General features: G+C 39.7%; 1 protein-coding gene across 1 annotated transcript in view; it reads right to left on the bottom strand.

The window, feature by feature from the left end:
- Window positions 1–13,920, bottom strand: part of DPP4 (dipeptidyl peptidase 4) — a 36,024-nt gene extending 22,104 nt beyond the window's left edge. The window contains exons 1-9 of the mRNA XM_017726999.1: window positions 13,899–13,920; window positions 9,717–9,842; window positions 9,059–9,153; window positions 8,862–8,936; window positions 6,877–6,929; window positions 6,709–6,781; window positions 5,434–5,554; window positions 4,863–5,023; window positions 2,926–3,029 (exon numbers count right to left, since the gene is read on the bottom strand). Coding sequence (XP_017582488.1) covers window positions 2,926–3,029; window positions 4,863–5,023; window positions 5,434–5,554; window positions 6,709–6,781; window positions 6,877–6,929; window positions 8,862–8,936; window positions 9,059–9,153; window positions 9,717–9,842; window positions 13,899–13,920 — 830 coding nt within the window. The remainder of the gene's footprint in view (window positions 1–2,925; window positions 3,030–4,862; window positions 5,024–5,433; window positions 5,555–6,708; window positions 6,782–6,876; window positions 6,930–8,861; window positions 8,937–9,058; window positions 9,154–9,716; window positions 9,843–13,898) is intronic.
- Window positions 13,921–17,875: the final 3,955 nt, after the last annotated feature.

The raw sequence follows: 17,875 nt of genomic DNA, 5'->3' as shown, positions 1-17,875 counted from the left end.
GTAATTATTTTCTGAGTGATACATGCTTGTGCTCAATTTAGTACTTATTTCTATTAGTTACAACAGAGGGACAGATCATACCAAAACCAGATATTACTATTTAAATATTTTGCTTTCGTCTTCAGAATACCACCCTGCTGACAAGAAGAATGAAGTATCTGAAAAAAACAATCATTTTCATGAATATTCCTGTATAATAATTTTTAAAATGCACCACATAAAATTTAGTGGATTTGTTTACCATAACGATCTGTTAGATGTACTGTCTTTTCTTATTTTAGATCTCTCCTATCTCCTCAAAGCCTTATGAACTAAAATAAAACAAACTTCCCCTCCAAGGCAAGTATACATTTTTAACCATAATTTGCACATTTGACTTAGTTCCAAGTTCATGTTCCCTTTTCCCCCAAAGTTAGTTAACAAAAATGTGTGGGAAGTTTTGTGATGAGAGTATCTTTGTGATCACTGCAGTTTGGGGAGGGAAACACTACAATTAGTGTGGATGGATTAAAAATATATGTCAGCTGGTTACCAAAAACCTTCAGATTTATTTCTAGATTACAGTTTCAAAACCATGTTTGGAAAAGGTCTATTTTTGCACTTATATTTGACTGGTAAGTCATCAGGTCATTTAATTGCTACTGTCATTGAGTCTGCAGGAGCTTGTTTGGAAAAAAAAGAAAAAGGAAAATGCCACTCTTTATGTATCTATAATAGTGGTTTCCCTTGTTTTGTAAAAGGGGCATTACTCCCACACTTGTTATTCCTTCAAAGTGAGAGATGTTAACAATTCTGGTGACTATAAATCATTAAAAAAAAAATTATTTATCAAGCTATTATAATAAATATCTCTCCCCTGTGAGAGTGGGAATGCACCTTCAGTATTCAACAGCACACAAAAGGTTAACTAAGCTGCAATTAGCTCAAGTACAAAGTACAGTAGTCTTGTGCTGCCCTTCCTCATTTGTTGCTGAAAAGCAATACTCTGCAAACACTCAATTCAGAAGTCAGCTTGTTTTGGGGCAGATCATTTCAGGCAAGAAGGATCCATTCCCTTCATCCTCCTGTTGGCCAACAGGAGCCCCCTGTACTCATGGTGCCAAAAAACAGTGTTTAAATGCTGAATGGATTTCATGCTGGTCATTCATGCAGAATGTCAGGTTTCAAGTACCATCATATGGCAAAACACTGCCATTCCAGATTCTGGCAGTTTTTCGTGACAAATAAGACTCTTCCTTCGCAACACAAGTGTGCTGTGCTCCCTTCAAATGCGGGGGTAAAATTGCTGCTCATCCAAGCTCTGGATAGTGCTGTAACAGGCAACCATTTTCTGGGGCAATGCCCCTTGGCATCCCCAGCCAGGCAGGTGGAGTGAGGTATGCCACCAACTCAAACTTAGTTTTGCTCAAAATTTAGCTCCATGGAAGTAAAAATAGAATTTTCCACCACAAAAACTAGCCTGTCCTGTCACATAATGGTATACATATAAACACAATGTAAATATTCAATACTTTGTGCTTCCAGAAGAAACACTACCCAAGAGGAACATTGCACATTGCTGACCTTTTCCTGCTCATGTACCTTTGCTCTTGCAAAATTCCCCAGGACTCATTCTGGCCACCTCAACTTTTGCAGGACACATATGGTGAGACTTGACCATTATTTGGATCAGCCACTGGGAGCAGGAGTGAGTTTTGATCCTTGAACTCATCATTCAAGATTTATATTTGTATTAATCCTGACTACTGGAGTGTTAAATTAATTTAAAAATGGATGAACTCCATTTAACTCACACCTCTGTTAGCCAGACAGGTATGAGGCTGGAAGATAGCTGATGGTTATTCTCCTCACACCAACTCCCATAAGGTGTTAATGAAAGGTAAAATGTAGCTCTAAGACAGCAGAGATCTTAATCAGTACCGAGCACAATGTAAAGGGCTTTTAATTCTGCAGCACTGAAATTCTGGAGGAAAACAAGGCACGACAGCTATCTAACATGCAGCTATTGCAGTGTGACTGCAATGGGAAGGATAAAGAACAACATATTCATAAGAACTTGCATCTCTGTTAACACATGGATGTTACACTGCGGTGAGGACTGAAACGGAACAGCACTGATTTTCCAGTTATAGCTTTTTGGCCCCCACGTATAAAATGCTGGTTTTATGCATAAGCTAACAGACCTTTGTTTTTTTCTGGTTGATCAGTATAACCTGTGCTTTCATACCCATCATGTTTGTAAGTGCAAACCTCTAAAACATTTCCACTATACTGTTATAAAGAAAAAAACAAAACCCAAGATCTGGGATACCAAATTGTGTGCATGCACTTTAAATTGATGTAGCTGCTCTTTACAAAATACATTTATATCATGTTGTGCATTTCCAGTGGCATTTTGAGGAATACAATTTTCCATTTACTCTGAGAGGTGCTGATTTTCACCATCTTCCCAAAGAAAACAAACATTTTAAGTATAAATCTGAAGACAACCATGATACCTTGCCTTAGCAAGGAGTCTGCTTCCAATGAAATCAGATCTTCACTTACCATTAAGGTTTTGTTTTGTTGGGTTTTTTTCCCCCCAGTGAATTGGAATACATATATTATAATTTGATTATACGAAAACTTGCTCATATTAAAGTTGTACTGTGAAATGACTTCACCATAGTTAGACTCCACTGAATGTGATGAGCCAAGAACTTGTCACATTCTGAATATAACATACATGGAATATGCCATCTATATATAATCACTAGGAGGATAATCTCTGTGCAGATTTTCTCTGGTAAATCTTGTTGCTACCAGAGCCACATTGCAGGGAAAACCTGCCATATACACTGAATACAGGGAGGTCACATATAAAAGCTCCTCCTCTCCCATCAAAAGAAACAATCAAATATCAAATATTTAACCAAAATTTCTCACCTTGATTTTATTTCTGCAGGTGGAGGAATTTCAACAGGGCTGAAATATGGAAGCGATCTGGTATCCACAATAAAGAATCGTACAGTTGGATTTGTAGCTCCTGCCTAAAAATAAAATTTTTCATTGTACTTTTGAAGAGAGGATATTCTTGGTGAAATAAGTGTTTGAAATTATAGATGAATAAGTTACTACAGACAGGAAGGTAAAACCAGCCATCTGCAAACATGTGAAAAGACAAGTTCCTAAAAGCAGTTTTTAAGATTGATACATAAATTATCCTTTGTATTTTTCACACAAAAGTGTTAGTTAGACATTTCTAGATTAGAAAGACTACTACATTTAGAAACAATCCCAGGGCTTGCTGTATTTGACCAGATCTCATCCTACATGCCACACATGGTACCTAGCAGAGAATCAAATCCTTTGCTAACACACAGGAAACAGCACCTTACATTAACTAATCATATCACAGCTGCCTATATCTCAATCAAAGCTGTGACTGCAGCATGTACTCCACTATCTCTAATGTAATGCTGCTGACAGCAAAAGAGCTGTGTCAGTAAGGGCTGCTTCTCTTGTAGTTAACTTGCCAAGTCCTCAAGGTAACAGTTAGGTAGCTGTACTTGATCCACCTCCAGAAGTCAGCAATATTCCAAACCAAAGGGGTTTGTAATAAAATGTGTAATTTAGATCGACAATTCATTCTATACCTTTGTCTCTTCTCAGGGGCCGTGCTCAGGACAGAGTTTCTGCAGCTGTCAGTGACACCTCTGGGGGAGGCTCCAAGGGCACAGGCAAAGGCCATGTGCTCCAGGACCTTTGGGAAGGGTAGGGAGTGGCTGTCGTGGCTGCTGCAGAGAAAGCTGAGCTTGGTAGAAAACTGAGGGCAGTTTTTCTAGCAGGCAGCCGTACCAGATGAGCAATAAGCTGTCTGTATCAGCTGTCCTGCCCCATTAATCAAGAGTGATAATATCCCCCTGGGATGACCAGACCATCATGGATTGGGGCAGGGTGGGGGAGACATACGTGGATGCCTTAAGCCAACAGAGAGTATAAAAACCCAGGGGTGAACAGAAAGAAGTAAAAGCGATGGGCTTGAGCTGATTTCAACCCATCTATTCCTTCCCAGCAATGGAATGAGCGTATTATGGAGGCCAGCTATGAGAACATGTTTGTATTGACTCTCAGCAGGGTAGTGCAACTGTTGTACTCTAAGTGTAATTTGTACTTGCTTTACGTCTTAAGTGCATTGCTCAGATAAATAAAAATCTCGTATAAGGTCGAATAACTTCACACAGGTAAATCTTGTATTAAACATGAAACCCTCCCCATGTTAGTGCATGAGGGAACCCGTTGGGGCACTCTGCACTCTGACTCTCGCCCCATTCAGCCCAGTGCCAGCTGTGCCATGAGCAGTGGGCATAAAGTCACGTGGAGAGGAGGGGGAAGGAGGAGGAGCTCCTTGCACTAAACGTTTCGCTCTCACAACTAAAATTGGAAGAGCTTTGGGTGTGGGCAAAGAAGCTCCTTCAGCAGATTCCTCTTTTTCCTCTCAATACAGGAAACTGAAAATGCTAGATCAGCTGAAGAAGATTCCATTATCAATACCTTGCACAACTCTAACCTAATGTACATCTGCCTAATACTTTGTACCAGCTTAACTCCGTGAGAACTTTTTTATCTCAACATCTAATCACTACCTCCAAATTTTATGGTGAAACAACAAAACCTTAAATCATACTTTTTTTTCTCTTTTTTCTTTTCCCTGGAGATAATAAAATACTTTAACATTGCCAGATGCTGTTGACTTCAGAAAGAGTAATCACAGCAAGCTGTTGAGGAGAGACAGACAATATTTTCATTAGCAGGAGCTGATTAAATGAGACTACTCTCTTAATGAAACTACAGAACAAACATGTTTAATAAATAACACAGACCTTGGGATATGGGATTTTAATGGTCTTTGGATACTGCAAGGTGTCCTCAGAATAAAAGGAATACTCTATAACAGGAACTTCTGTATCATTAAAGGCTGCATATGCCAAAAAATTGCCATTTGGAGACCACCACAGAGCAGAATGCGTGCCAAACATTTCCTCTGAAAGAGATGCAAATGTATTAAAGTTATAATTGATAAGTTGACCCTATCCTGGATGCAGTTCTCATTAGTTTTTAATAGGATTTTTTTTTTTAATTGAAGTTCAGATACTAAACTGCACACTGTTTGTTGGGGTTCTGAAATGAGACATTAGATCAATGTTTATAATCTATCACGTGAAGCTAATTCACACTAAGATTTCCAGTGATGCAATGCAAGCTAGGCAAACTCATTTCCATTCTTAGATCCTCATATTAGCCAGGTATTAAGCTCAGATAAGGATGCATGTTTCTTTTAAAATACAGACTTTGATTAGTTTGAATTTTTCAATGGTAAGGAATGAGTAATAATTACAATAAACCACAGTTTTTACACCATAGTGGAAAGTAAAACCTGCTTGATGTAGTTACCTTCATAAACCCAATCTGGTATTCCATTGAAAATTTTATTTTCTTCTCCGTTTTGAGTGATTTGCACAGGTTCTGCTGTTGGTGAAGCTTTTACATAAACATTATTATTCCAAACATATGCCTGCAAAACATTATTGTGATAACAATTACTATTAAAGTAAATCCAACTTTCTTTCTTTATTTCATCTACTGGGCAATTTACATGAGATGACAAAAACCATCTTTAAAAGTTGATACAACATTGATACTTAACAAACTTGGAACTACTAATACAAATACTAATACAGATCAGCAGTAGCAACCTAACTTCAGGCCTAGATGCAAAAAAACAAATCAGCTATGAAATGACTAGTGGATCAAGTTTTGAAAATCTTGCAGTTCATTTTCTGCCAAATACAAGCTTACCTTCCTGCATCAGGAGTTGTCTTCCACTAATTTGCCTTTCAAAGAAAACTATCAGGGCTTTGGTAAAAAATTCACTGGGATCTCAGTGCTGCCAATAGATGTGCAAAGATGGTATGTTTCTTCAGTAGCACTCAGAACTCTAGTTTTTGCACCTACCTGCCTCTCTAATCACCCCTGATTTTCATCTCCAATGACTGAACAAGACAGTTTAATTCCAGAGCTTTGCTCTGAGATGCAGAAAGCTCTTTTCAACTTCCTTTGCTTCTGTGATTGGTCTTTATAATTTACATGCTACAAGCAATAAGAATAAATAAACACCACACTCTCCTGTGACAGTCCAACATGCACCACAGGGAAGGCACAAGCCTTGCAAATTCAGTGTTTGTCACCACTGGCATGGATTGAAGGGGAGAGGAGGAAGAAGACAACACTGGGAAAGAGTACAAAACAGATTTTAATCCTCTAATCCCATTACATGCATCCATCAAGTAGAACTTCATTGATTATTGTGTAATTAGGAGATAAAAATCACTGTGATGATTAAATAGACAATTGTAATGCTGCTGTCTTTGTCAGGGATGAGCTACTGTCTGCAACTGTAAAAACATGAAGTTCCTGCACGTTTGTGCACTTCATGACTACTGGGGCCACTAGTTACTTTCAGGAATGCATTTTCATTAAAGAACAAAACAAAATAAAACAGAGGGACTTTGGAGTCTTTCCAGCAACAGTAGTTAATTTTGAAACTAGTTCAGCTGCTTTACCTAGCAGTAGGAAAGTCCCAAAACCTCAAGGGTACAGAAAAAGTGAGTTTCCATGTCACGTGTATGAAAATGACTGTTTATGTAAGTTTCACTTATCTTTACTAACCAGTTTATGACCAACAGGTGACCAGGAGATATACTGTGTATCATTAGGTAGCAGTCTGTCATCTAAGATGGAACTGGAAAAACAAAATGCAGTCAAAAGAAATCAGTGAAATGACATTTCATTGCAAAAGAATGTTAAAACTTCATCTTATGTGCAAAGATTACTGACCTGTTACTGAAATCATAGATGTGGTATGAAGCTGTAAAGGAATGCCTCCACAACTGCAAAAGAATTATTTTAATACAAAGAAAATAAATTTCACCAGGTTTCATATCTCTTACAGTTTGAATTACCCCTAAAACCCTCCTCATGATTTTTCTTAAGATAGAACACAATGAACATACAAGGGTAACAGATCTCTAACCAGCTTTAAGGAAAGGCTAAAGAATTTTCCTCTGGAGTCATCACAAATGCTATGACAGGGGCCATTGACTGATTAAGGACAGAGATACAGATGCCAGAGATGCTGCAGATTTTCAGAAATCCTTGTAGCTACATGGCAGAATATCATCAGTATGCAGTTAATCCATCTCCTTGTGCTTTACTGGCTCATTTGCTGTTTTCTGTCTCATTTTTCATGTTGTATTATTTAACTTGGTGTCTTATTTTATAGTAGTTCTCACAGGTCCCAGCTGTATGTCTGTAGCAGTTCCTCCAGTACCAGGGTGACCTATTCCTGTTCATACTGTCACAGAAATAAAACCCTTCTCTGAGAAATCTGCCTCTTGAAATCTGTATTGCTCTGTGGGCACTTAAGTGAGAGAAAGATGATGATGATAATGCAGACACATTTAAACATGTTCACTATGTGGGGCTGGAGAGGTTTGATGTAGCCCACAGCATTGACATGTTGCAATAATGCTACCTTCTATGAGGGTTCTTGGATAATTGTATGAAGATATAAACCAACAACTTAGTACTACACAGACAGATGGCTATTACATAACAAGTGTCTACATCCTCATGATTCATTTTGTTACTCTGTTTCTTTGCAATAAAGATTAATAATAACAGAACTTTCAATCACACTGTTATATAAAGGTTAAAAGATCTTTCTTCAGCAGTAAAACAAAATTAACTCTTACGAATGTAACTACTAAAATACTACAGAGCAATAAATTACAAGTAGAGGGGATGTGTAGGGTGACTGGTAAAATATTAGGCATTTTGTGACCTCTTAATGATGCAGTGAAAAGCCAAATAATTCTGAACAATTCAGAAAGACAAAAGGTAACTGGCTTAGTAGGACCCAGCATGAAAGCTAAAACTGAAAAAAATTGATGACTGAGTGCACAGACTGTGTCTGGCACAGTGCAAGACGCTCTGGGACTGCAAGGCCAGGACACGTAGACAGTGCTCAGTGACACAGTGCTCAAGTTATTTGTACACTGCACAAGTCAGCACTGAACTTTTACAAACAAAAGAGGCAGCTCTCTAGAAAAAAAAAGGAAAGAACAACAAAGTTACTGGTTTCTCAGTGCACAAACTGCAGAGCAAATGATCACCTCCTTCAGGCGTCTCAACTGGCACACAGAGCCAGGTTTTCATGCCACCTGGCATAAATGTGGGTTAACCTTTGTTGCACGTTTCAGCACCATGCCAGGATGAGGCATTCTGCTGCAGGCTTCTCATGTGCTCACTGACAGGAGGGAACAGGGACACACAAGCCCACTCCAAGCATAAGCCTTCTTTTAAGCACATGCAGCTTTTAATTCACTTCAGTTTTAAACTCTTACCTCCTACCATCACAATGTAACAACCACACACATATATAGCATACACATACAAGCAGATGTATACCAGCATATCTACTCATCACTTCTCCTTACCCACACAACTCCTGGGAACAGCCATGCCTATCTACTCTCCTAGATTGTCTTCCCAGATAAACCATCCAGCCTTGTTCTCCTTGTGATAACTCCATCCACATTTTATCCAGATGCCTTTTTTTCCTCAGGCAGTCAAGTCTCTTCTGCCAAACTCACAGATAATATCAGTTTCTTCTCCTCCTGCCTGCTCAACTTGACTGTTCCCTTACAGACATCCATTGCATTCATCCATCCTCCTGCATTTCCCTTACATTCTCTCAGCCTCTCAGATGTTCCCAAACCTTTTTTCCCAGTTTCAACCTCAGATGTATAGTGCCCTTGTACCTTTGTATAGCTGTATTGAAGAAGAGCAAACTTTTGGTCAGGAGACAGTATAACTGTGCTTGCCTGGTACTTATCCTGTCAACAAAGGAAGGGCAAAAGAAACACATTAAGCACTGATTCCAAAGATTACGCAGAACAAAATATGAAATTCAATACCTTTCCCAATGTCTGCATATATTACATATAAGTCAACCTACTAATGTTGTATTTGCCAGGATTACTGAGGATGTTCCGTTGTCAACATTGACGCGTAGGACGTCCCCATTATCTGTTTTGTGAAGATACTGATTTCCTAAAAGCACAAGAGAGATGTCAATAAAAAGTAAAATTCTCATCACTTACTTCTGTTTTCCCTTTATGTTTTTAAGCAGGAAATAAAATTCAAAAATCTGGTCAATGTTGTGTTTCCCAGTTCTATAATGACAGGATGCTTATAGCACAAGAATGTTCACAAAATGTAGTCCTGGAGCTCACAGCATCCACTTTCGAGCATCTCTTCCCCTTGGGGCACCGGGCATACCCAAAAGGAAAAGCAGCCTGTACCTCCCTTTTCCCTGGCAGCCCGATGCATGGGAAGCTGACACGCCTCAGAGGGTAACATGCTTCTACCCAAAAGCACAGAAGTGCTCTCTTGGCAGTAGGAGAATACAGCTTCCTATGAACGTGACCATATTTCTAAGGGAAACAAGGAATCAACTCTCTGAAGCTACACACTGTTCTATTGTGGTACTATTAAATAATATGACTTTTTTTTCAGAATACAGTAGTCACCTCAGCATGAGGTGACCAAAGGTAGTAGACTGCTGAAGGTAGTACATTTTCTTGACATTCAAGTTGTACGTAAAAATGAATTACCTGACATCCACTCCAAATTATGTGTTTTGTACTTATAGTCATTGTTCAAGTAATTCTGTAGAGTGTACGTTATTCCTGAAGAGGTCTCTTCTGAAAGAAACAGACAGAAGAGAGATTTGGACGTTGCTGCACATTGTTCGACCCCAGCTTCTTAACCTGGCTACTAAGTGGGTTTTTGCTGCGGGTTATTAAAGTGTTTTAGCTAACCATCTCTAAAGTAGTAGCAGTGGGAAGGCAATAAAACTTTGTTGCAAGGTAAATTCAGCAAGCATAAAATCAAGGAGTGTCAGTGAGATCACTCAATAAACTCACGGAAGTGAAAATACCTTTTTGACAGTGACTAGAATGACCAGAAGACCTCTGGCTCTCTTACCTCAGCAAACATGTACTCCTCAAAAGCTGAAAAGAAGTGATCTTAGTGCCTTTCTCCCCATGCTCACTCTGGGAAGTTCACTGCAGAGCCCCAGCTGCTAATAGTTGCAATTGTGAATAATTTACTTACCCTTAAACTCAAATTTCAGAAATGCCTCAAATAAAAAAAACCCTAAAAATCTGAAAAGCAATGAAATATTCAGGGAAGGTCTAATAAAAAATTAATTAATTAAATAATAAACACTTCCTGATAAGATTATGATGAAATAATTGATTACATATTTATCCCTCTTTTGCTTTTTTGTTCACCAAGGTATCCTAAAGTTTATTTTAGCATTATAATTTTGACTGGAAAATTAAAGCCAAGTAACTGGGTTAGTCTGAAAAGACCAAATGAAACTTTGAATCTAGTTAAGCTACTGAGTTTGGTCATCAGCTTCAGCACACTGCAGTCAGCTTTTACGTAAAGTATTTCTTTCCTACTGCCTGCAGTGCACAAGCTACTTTTTCCAAAGTATGAAAAGTGGTAACAACAACAACAACTCAGTCTGTGAGTGTTTGTGTTTTCTTCTGAAAACAAAGACTACAGATTTTAAATTCAGGTGTGCAATTCTCCCCCTGCATCCTCCCTGCCTTTTTTTTTTAAATGGAAACGTAAGATCTACCTTCATCTATCTGCATCTACCCTTCTACCTACAGGGTCCAGAAGGGAAGGAATTTTAATTTCAGCTGGCTAAATCAAAAGAATAGAATAAAAGCAACTGATAAAAACACTCAAGTACAGACGTGGTGACTGATCAACCAAGATGCTAACCTGCCCCTATCAATTCTGAGAGCCCCAGTCTTTCAGATACTTTTTAAACAGACTGCCTCCTCTTTCACTATGCTGAAGAAGAAAAAGAGAGCAAAGTCCTTGGGGGCACACACAGGAAAACACCTCACAATAGCTTTTGCAGGTTATCTTTCTGCAGGTTGGATGCATGTGACATCTGAAACATCACAGGAAGACATTTAGGTCAGCTATTACAGCTTTACTCTTATTTCCAAACAATAAGAAAACTGTATATATACAGCACAGACTGTACAACTACCACTGCAATAAAAGACAAGAGACATAACATACAATGATTTTAGTCTAAAATGCTCAGAAAAGGTTAAAAAAATGCTTGCTCAATTCCATCTGAAAGGTGACTCTAAAAAAATTACTAGGCTGGATTTATTGCTCTTGAAGTTTCTGTGAGAATATTAATTTCTCAGGTTATTTATTTAGCTGAATATTTAATTTGATGGATTATGAACAAGTGGGTATTTAATATTCATACACAGTTGTCTAGTTGGGAATATGACTTCTTCCTAATCGAGAAAGTGTCATTTTCAATCAGAGGGGCTTCGAAAGCAACAAAACTCTCTCTTGGAAAAGAAGAAGCAATTTAAGACAGGTGGCTGATGAACAGGTTTAGGGATTTTTCCAAACTGATGAATGTTTTTCTGCCTGGTGACATACATATTTTGCTAAGGTCTCATTACTAAAAATCAGGCCACTATTAAGATTTGTTGGCTATGTATAAAATTAAAATTTCATTTTCTGTCAACACCTTCCACATAGTATCTGAATATGAAAACACGCGCCAAGCTGTAAGGGTACAGTCATAGAAGTTCTAGTTGAAGCATTTTCTTAATCTACAAGGTAGGCCATTACCAGTATATTCTTACTTGTCCACATTGTGCCACTGACCAAAGATACTCAACACACATTGAATTCCAAATTTTGGTTCTTCTCATTCAGATTCCATTTGAAAAGAAGGGTCAAACAGGTTTATTTTGACAAAATAAAGTAATTGCTGACATTTAAGTGCATTTTGTTGGCTTCGAAGATTTTATACAGGACAGTGGATGTTCATATTTTAGCAAAACTGCTTCTTTCACTCTTAGGTTCCTCAGAGAGGCTGCAAAGACTGAATTTTCTTGTTATTCTTCTTTTTCGACAATTCCACATACAGACTTATTTTTCTAGACTCCAAATGACTGGCTTCCAATGCTCAGCATTGGGGCCAGTTCTGTTTAATAATCCTTATCAGTGCTTTGCATGAGGGAATTGAGCGCATCCTCATTAAGTTCGCAGATGACACCAAGTTGGGCAGGAGTGTTGCTCTGCTGTAGGGCAGGAGGGCTCTGCAGAGGGATCGGGCCAGGCTGGATCAATGGGCCGAGGCCAACTGCCTGAGGTTCAGCAAGTGCTGGGTCCTACACTTGGGTTACAGCAACCCAGGCAGCGCCACAGGCTGGGGCAGAATGGCTGGAAAGTGGCCCAGTGGAAAAGGACCTGGGGGTGCTGGCCAACACCAGGCTGAACCTGAGCCAGTGTGTGCCCAGGAGGCCAAGAAGGACAATGGGATCCTGGCCTGTATCAGCAAGAGTGTGGGCAGCAGGACCAGGGCCCTGACTGACACCTGTACAGGGCACTGGCGAGGCCACACCTTGAGTGCTGTGTCCAGTTCTGGGCCCCTCAATTCAAGACACACATGGAGGTGTTGGAATGTGTCCAGAGAAGCACAGGTCCTATGAGGAGTGGCTAAGGGACCTGGGGGTGTTCAGCCTGGAGAAGAGAAGGCACAGGGGGAATCGCTCTCTACAATTACCTGAGAGGAGGCTGTAGCCAGGTGGGAGTTGGGCTCCTCTCCCAGGCATATAGTGACTGGACAAGAGGAAATAGCCTAAAGCTGTGCCAGGGAAGGTCCAGGTTGGACATCAGGAAGAACTTTTTCACTGAAAGGGTGGTTAAGCATTGGAAAGGAGTGCCCAGGAAAGTGGTGGAATCACCATCCCTGCAAATGTTCAAGAGATGACTTGATGTGCTATGGTTTAGTTGATAAAGTGGTGTTCAATCAAAGGTTGGACTTGATGATCTTGGAGGTTTTTCCCAATCTTAATGATTCAATGATTCATCTCTACCCTGATCTTACTCCTGGCAGTATATACATATTTGCACTGTCATAATGATATACTGGAAATAATTACATCATAATACCCCTGTAACAACAGTAAAACCATAAGTAAGTCCTTCTGCAAAGAAGGCTCTTAACCTTTTATGTAAGTAGTACTCATACAAAGTTGATAAATAATTCTGTTTGAATCTTGGAATTTCCTATTAATATGCTACCCTCTCTTAAGAGAAAAATTGAGTTGGTTTCTGTAGGTGTGAGGTTTGACATTGTTTAACCTCAACTAAGCACCACTCAGCCACTCCCTTCCTCTCTCAGTGGAGATGTGGAGGACAATCAGGAAAAGATAAACCCATAGGCTGAGATAAGAACAGTTTAATGATTGAAATAAAACTAAATATAATACTCCTAATAGTAATAATAATTGTAATGAAAAGGAGAGCGAGAGGAATAAAACCCTAGAAAGACAGGTGGTGCAAAATACATTTGCTCACCGCCCACTGAGCAACGTCCAGCCTGTCATTGGCACCTCACAGCCAACCCCCCTGTTTATAGAGCATGACATTCTATGTTATGAAATATTCCTTTGGCCAGATCAGGTCAGCTGTCCTGGCCACGCTCCCTCCCAGCTCCTTGTCCACGTCTTTTCTGGCAGAGCCTGGGAAACTGGTGTCCATGACTTAAGGGCAGGAGCTACTTAGCAACAACCAAAACATCAGTGTGTTATCAAGATTATTCTCACACTGAATCCAGAACAGACCACTGTACCAGCTACCAGGAGAAAATTACCTGACTTGCAGACAAAACCAGGACAGGTGGAAAGCAAACAGGAAGTTAACTGTTGTGTAAGGTTTATGGTATGACATACCACCATACCAAAACTGAACCATGTCGACAAATTACTTTTGGTACATGTATTTGTTATTCCCCAATGTCAAGGTGCAATTTACTAATTTCCACAAGCAATTAAAACAAAACAAAACAAAAAATGCACAAGAAATTAACTGACTTTAAACCATGGAAAACTAAAAGGAATAATATTGGAAGCTTTACTGCATGTTTACCACTACCAAGAGAAACTGGAAAAAACCACAAAAAGGAAATGACGAGTGCAAGAATGATGTTCAGCAATAATGAGAAAGGGATAGAGAAATAAAAAAAAATCAGAAAAGGTGAATGGTTATTGCCATTTTAAAGTGACAGCAGAACAAGAGTAAGAATGATCAGCGATCAAAGCATGTAATTTAGGAGCAGCAGGAGAGATGCAAGGGAATCCTGGCTGATTCAATGGTAAGAGAAAAAAGAAGAGATATTTCAGGATAGTGTTCCCAAACCTGCTGTTTCCCATTTCTCTTCCAACATGCGTAAAAGAGTACTCTAATTCTTCCCCCCTCCTGTACACTCCAGTTACTGCCTATGTTACAGAGCACTGAAATAGATTTCCAGCCAAAAAATAGGTAAAAACTACTTTTCTGGCTTGGGCCAAAGGTTCACTTCATCCAGAATTCTATCCAATACCCAGGAGCTGATACAGGACATTCAGGAGAGACCATAACCAATGAGTGAGCACTGTGGCACCTCCTGCAGCAGTTCATCCAAGAACATCCTCCATGGGGCTGTAGAGACTTCCCTGGAGGGATTTAATCATTAACTTGGTAATCAATAGCTCTGGAAGCCCTCTCAATTTACCCCATCTCATGCAAAGCAAGGAAATAAGAATAGCAGAATTGTTCTACAGATAGCAATCCACTGTTGATAATGGTGTTTTATATTATATTACACAACATTTGAATTAGGGTAGATAACTGAGTTAAATGACAGTTACAGAAGTCAAGGACATGTAGAAGGAAAACATTTCGATTCCCTGTCCTTTCAGACTCACAAAGAACACTCAGGCACCTTAAGGTCATTAACCTCCCCAGGACCTGCTCTTCCAGCCTCTTCTAGGCACAATTCTATCAAAAGACCGCAAAAGCACATGCATAATATCATCTAATCATGACGGTGATGATCCTTCTCATTCAGTGCATATTTCTCACCCTTGGAGAATTAAACCTGTGGGTGAAGAAACCTGGTTTGTGGATAGACAGTTGTATGGGACCCTCCCTCTAAGGCTGCACATGGCAGCAGAATAATAGTAAATACTGCACTGTCTCCTTCCTGCCCTCAGCAGTGGCTGCTCATCCTCCCACTCCTGGCCTTCTTGCCCAGCTGTAACAAGAAATGCAGTTAGAGAAGTGGTAAAGGCACATATAGACACCAATCTGCGTTTTGCATGGAAGGTTAGAGAAGAAAAAAAAACAACTTGAGAAGTGTAAGCAAATTGGGGAATCATGAAGAGGCAGACCACAATATTTTTATAAAATTCTCATGCTTTAAGGGTAACAAGTTTTTACTGTAGTCACCTGTTGGATAGCTCCTCAAAGCACAACAATGCTTTAATCAACAGACTTCAAATACAAGCCCCAAGGCTGTTTTGAAATTAAACTGTTTGATGCAAGTATCCCCATGTGGTTATTAAATATAAAATGAGGTGTCAAAATAGACAGTGGGTCTAAATGAAACATATAAAATTTTGTACAGAGTTCTGGCAGCAGACCCTCAAGGTAAATGGCAAAGGGCTGCATCCCAAATTAGGGAACCACTCTTCAAATTTAAGTCTGCACTGTTTGTCCATGAAAAGTGTCTGCAAGAGAAGAAGCAGAAGTTCCCCTTGCCAGGCCTACAGGACAGCCAACAAGCCAGAACTCTGCCAGAGTGGCAAAATTTCACAACCTTTCACAGTGTTGGAAACCATTTATCAAACTAAATATGTGCTGCATGGCTACTAAGCTTATGAAATGAAAGTACATTGAGAAGCATGGCAGGGAAAACAGCTGCAGATCAAAGGAAAGAAATCCAAACTCAGAATTCTCTGTTTATATCAATAATTGTCATATTGACTCCCTGTAAAATGCTTGAACCATTGGGATGAAATAAAAACTATTTGACTGCAATTACAAGGACTCTTATTAGAGCAGACTTTGATTTCACATGGTCATAGTTATGTGAGCTGCTCCTTCCCAAAGCAATTTTGCCACTTTCATTTTGTACTCAATCACCTGTATGGCCCAAGAGGCATCCCCAGCTGACTCACATGTCCTGTGGCTGCTCATAAAAGCCATAGAATCAAACTCTCACTGGGTAAGTGCTCTGATAAATTACTACTTTATGAATACACCACCTGTACACTCTCAGCTACAGTAAACATCTGTTTAGCACCCTTCAGTCAAAAATCCAAAGAATTCTGCAGTTCCCAAATTACAATGGTCACAACTGTTCAGATGTTACTGCTGGCCTGATTTGTGAAGAGACAGGAATTCAAGTTTTTGAACTGGGATCACTCCATCTCAATCCTTATTTTACCCAGAGGGACCGACTGAACTACCTGGGTGTATTAGGTAATTTCCTATGCCTTAATTTGAACCAATAGTAAAAAGTCTGACACACTGTTCTATTCTTTTACAACTGAAAGGACGCAAGCCAAGGCTGACAGCATGGTGGTATTCTGTGTATCATAGAACAGAAATGCTTCTTTGAAGTTACATGAATTTACTATGTAACTGAATGACTGATCTTGAATTGCAGCCACTTCTAGAGCAAAAGAATTCCTATGCTACATTTATGAAAGAAGAAAACCCACTTTATTTACAGTAAGACATGGCATTGGCATCAAGATAGACAAGTACCAACTCTTCAGCAGAGTTCAGGCCTGCATACTGAATTCTTTCACTAGGTGTTATGCCTACACACATCCATCTGATAAGTTATCAAGACCCTTTCTCTTGCTCTTCCCCACTTGTGAAATTCAGAGTATTTCTTGTCACCTCAAAAATCTGCTTTTTTGAGATAAGTGGCAAAAAGCTGCCCAAAAATAAGAGAAAATACTCAGCATCCACAGATGGAAGTTTTAGCCTACAAGGTATGCAACTCAGATATCTGGACTTTGAAAATCTGGTTTTGAATGACTATGATATTAACATTAATAGAGCTAAACTGCAAAACAGTTAGAAATTATAACACATGAGCACCAATGACACAAGCTCCGCCCCTTGAACTGACACAGCAAAACCCCCAGAACTTTGTGTGCACACAAGCAATTTCTGAACACATCGTCAAGATCAGCATACACATCTTCAGTCTTTTCGGGGTGCACCTTTCGGACCTAGGTCCAGTCCAGAAAACACTCCCTTAGAGTTTGCAGTGCTGATTATACATACCCTGGCTGCTCAGCTGTTAATTGTAAGAACACAAAATGAGAGCAGCTCTGCCCAATCAGCTGAAAGCAATGCATTACTTGATCAGGATTTAATGATGTTTCACATTAACATCCAGAGCTACAAGGGCAACCTGGAAAGTGCTAACTGGTCAGAGTCCAAAACCACATTCCAAATCTTTCTCTAGTTTTCTGACCTCTGAAACTGTGCTGTTTATATAATTTCACTCAAAGGCATTAACAAAAGTTGTGGAAACAAAGCAAATGAGAGAGCATATAATCTTACCTCTTCAATACACCCTAGAAAAATGAGTAATTGGCATTTTACTGCTGGTTCGAGAGCCTTTGGCCACAATAAGAACAGAATGCTGAAAATGACAATGCTTCTAACTATTACCAGCGCATACAGGAAAATCGGGAGAATTTTAAATTGTTCCCGTGCCCCCCACCCTCCCTGGTGGGACGCTCGTACCGTCCAGTTTCCAGGACCCAGCAGCTCCAGCTCTGCGGACCCAGCTCCCTGAGGCACAAACTTTCCGCAGAACTTTCCCCCGCTGCCGTGGATGCGCCGAGCGCTGGCGGGCGCCGCG

Source organism: Corvus brachyrhynchos, unplaced genomic scaffold, assembly GCF_000691975.1.
Source record: "Corvus brachyrhynchos isolate BGI_N302 unplaced genomic scaffold, ASM69197v1 scaffold490, whole genome shotgun sequence".
Taxonomy (NCBI): domain Eukaryota; kingdom Metazoa; phylum Chordata; class Aves; order Passeriformes; family Corvidae; genus Corvus; species Corvus brachyrhynchos.
This window is presented reverse-complemented; position numbering and strand designations above follow the sequence as displayed.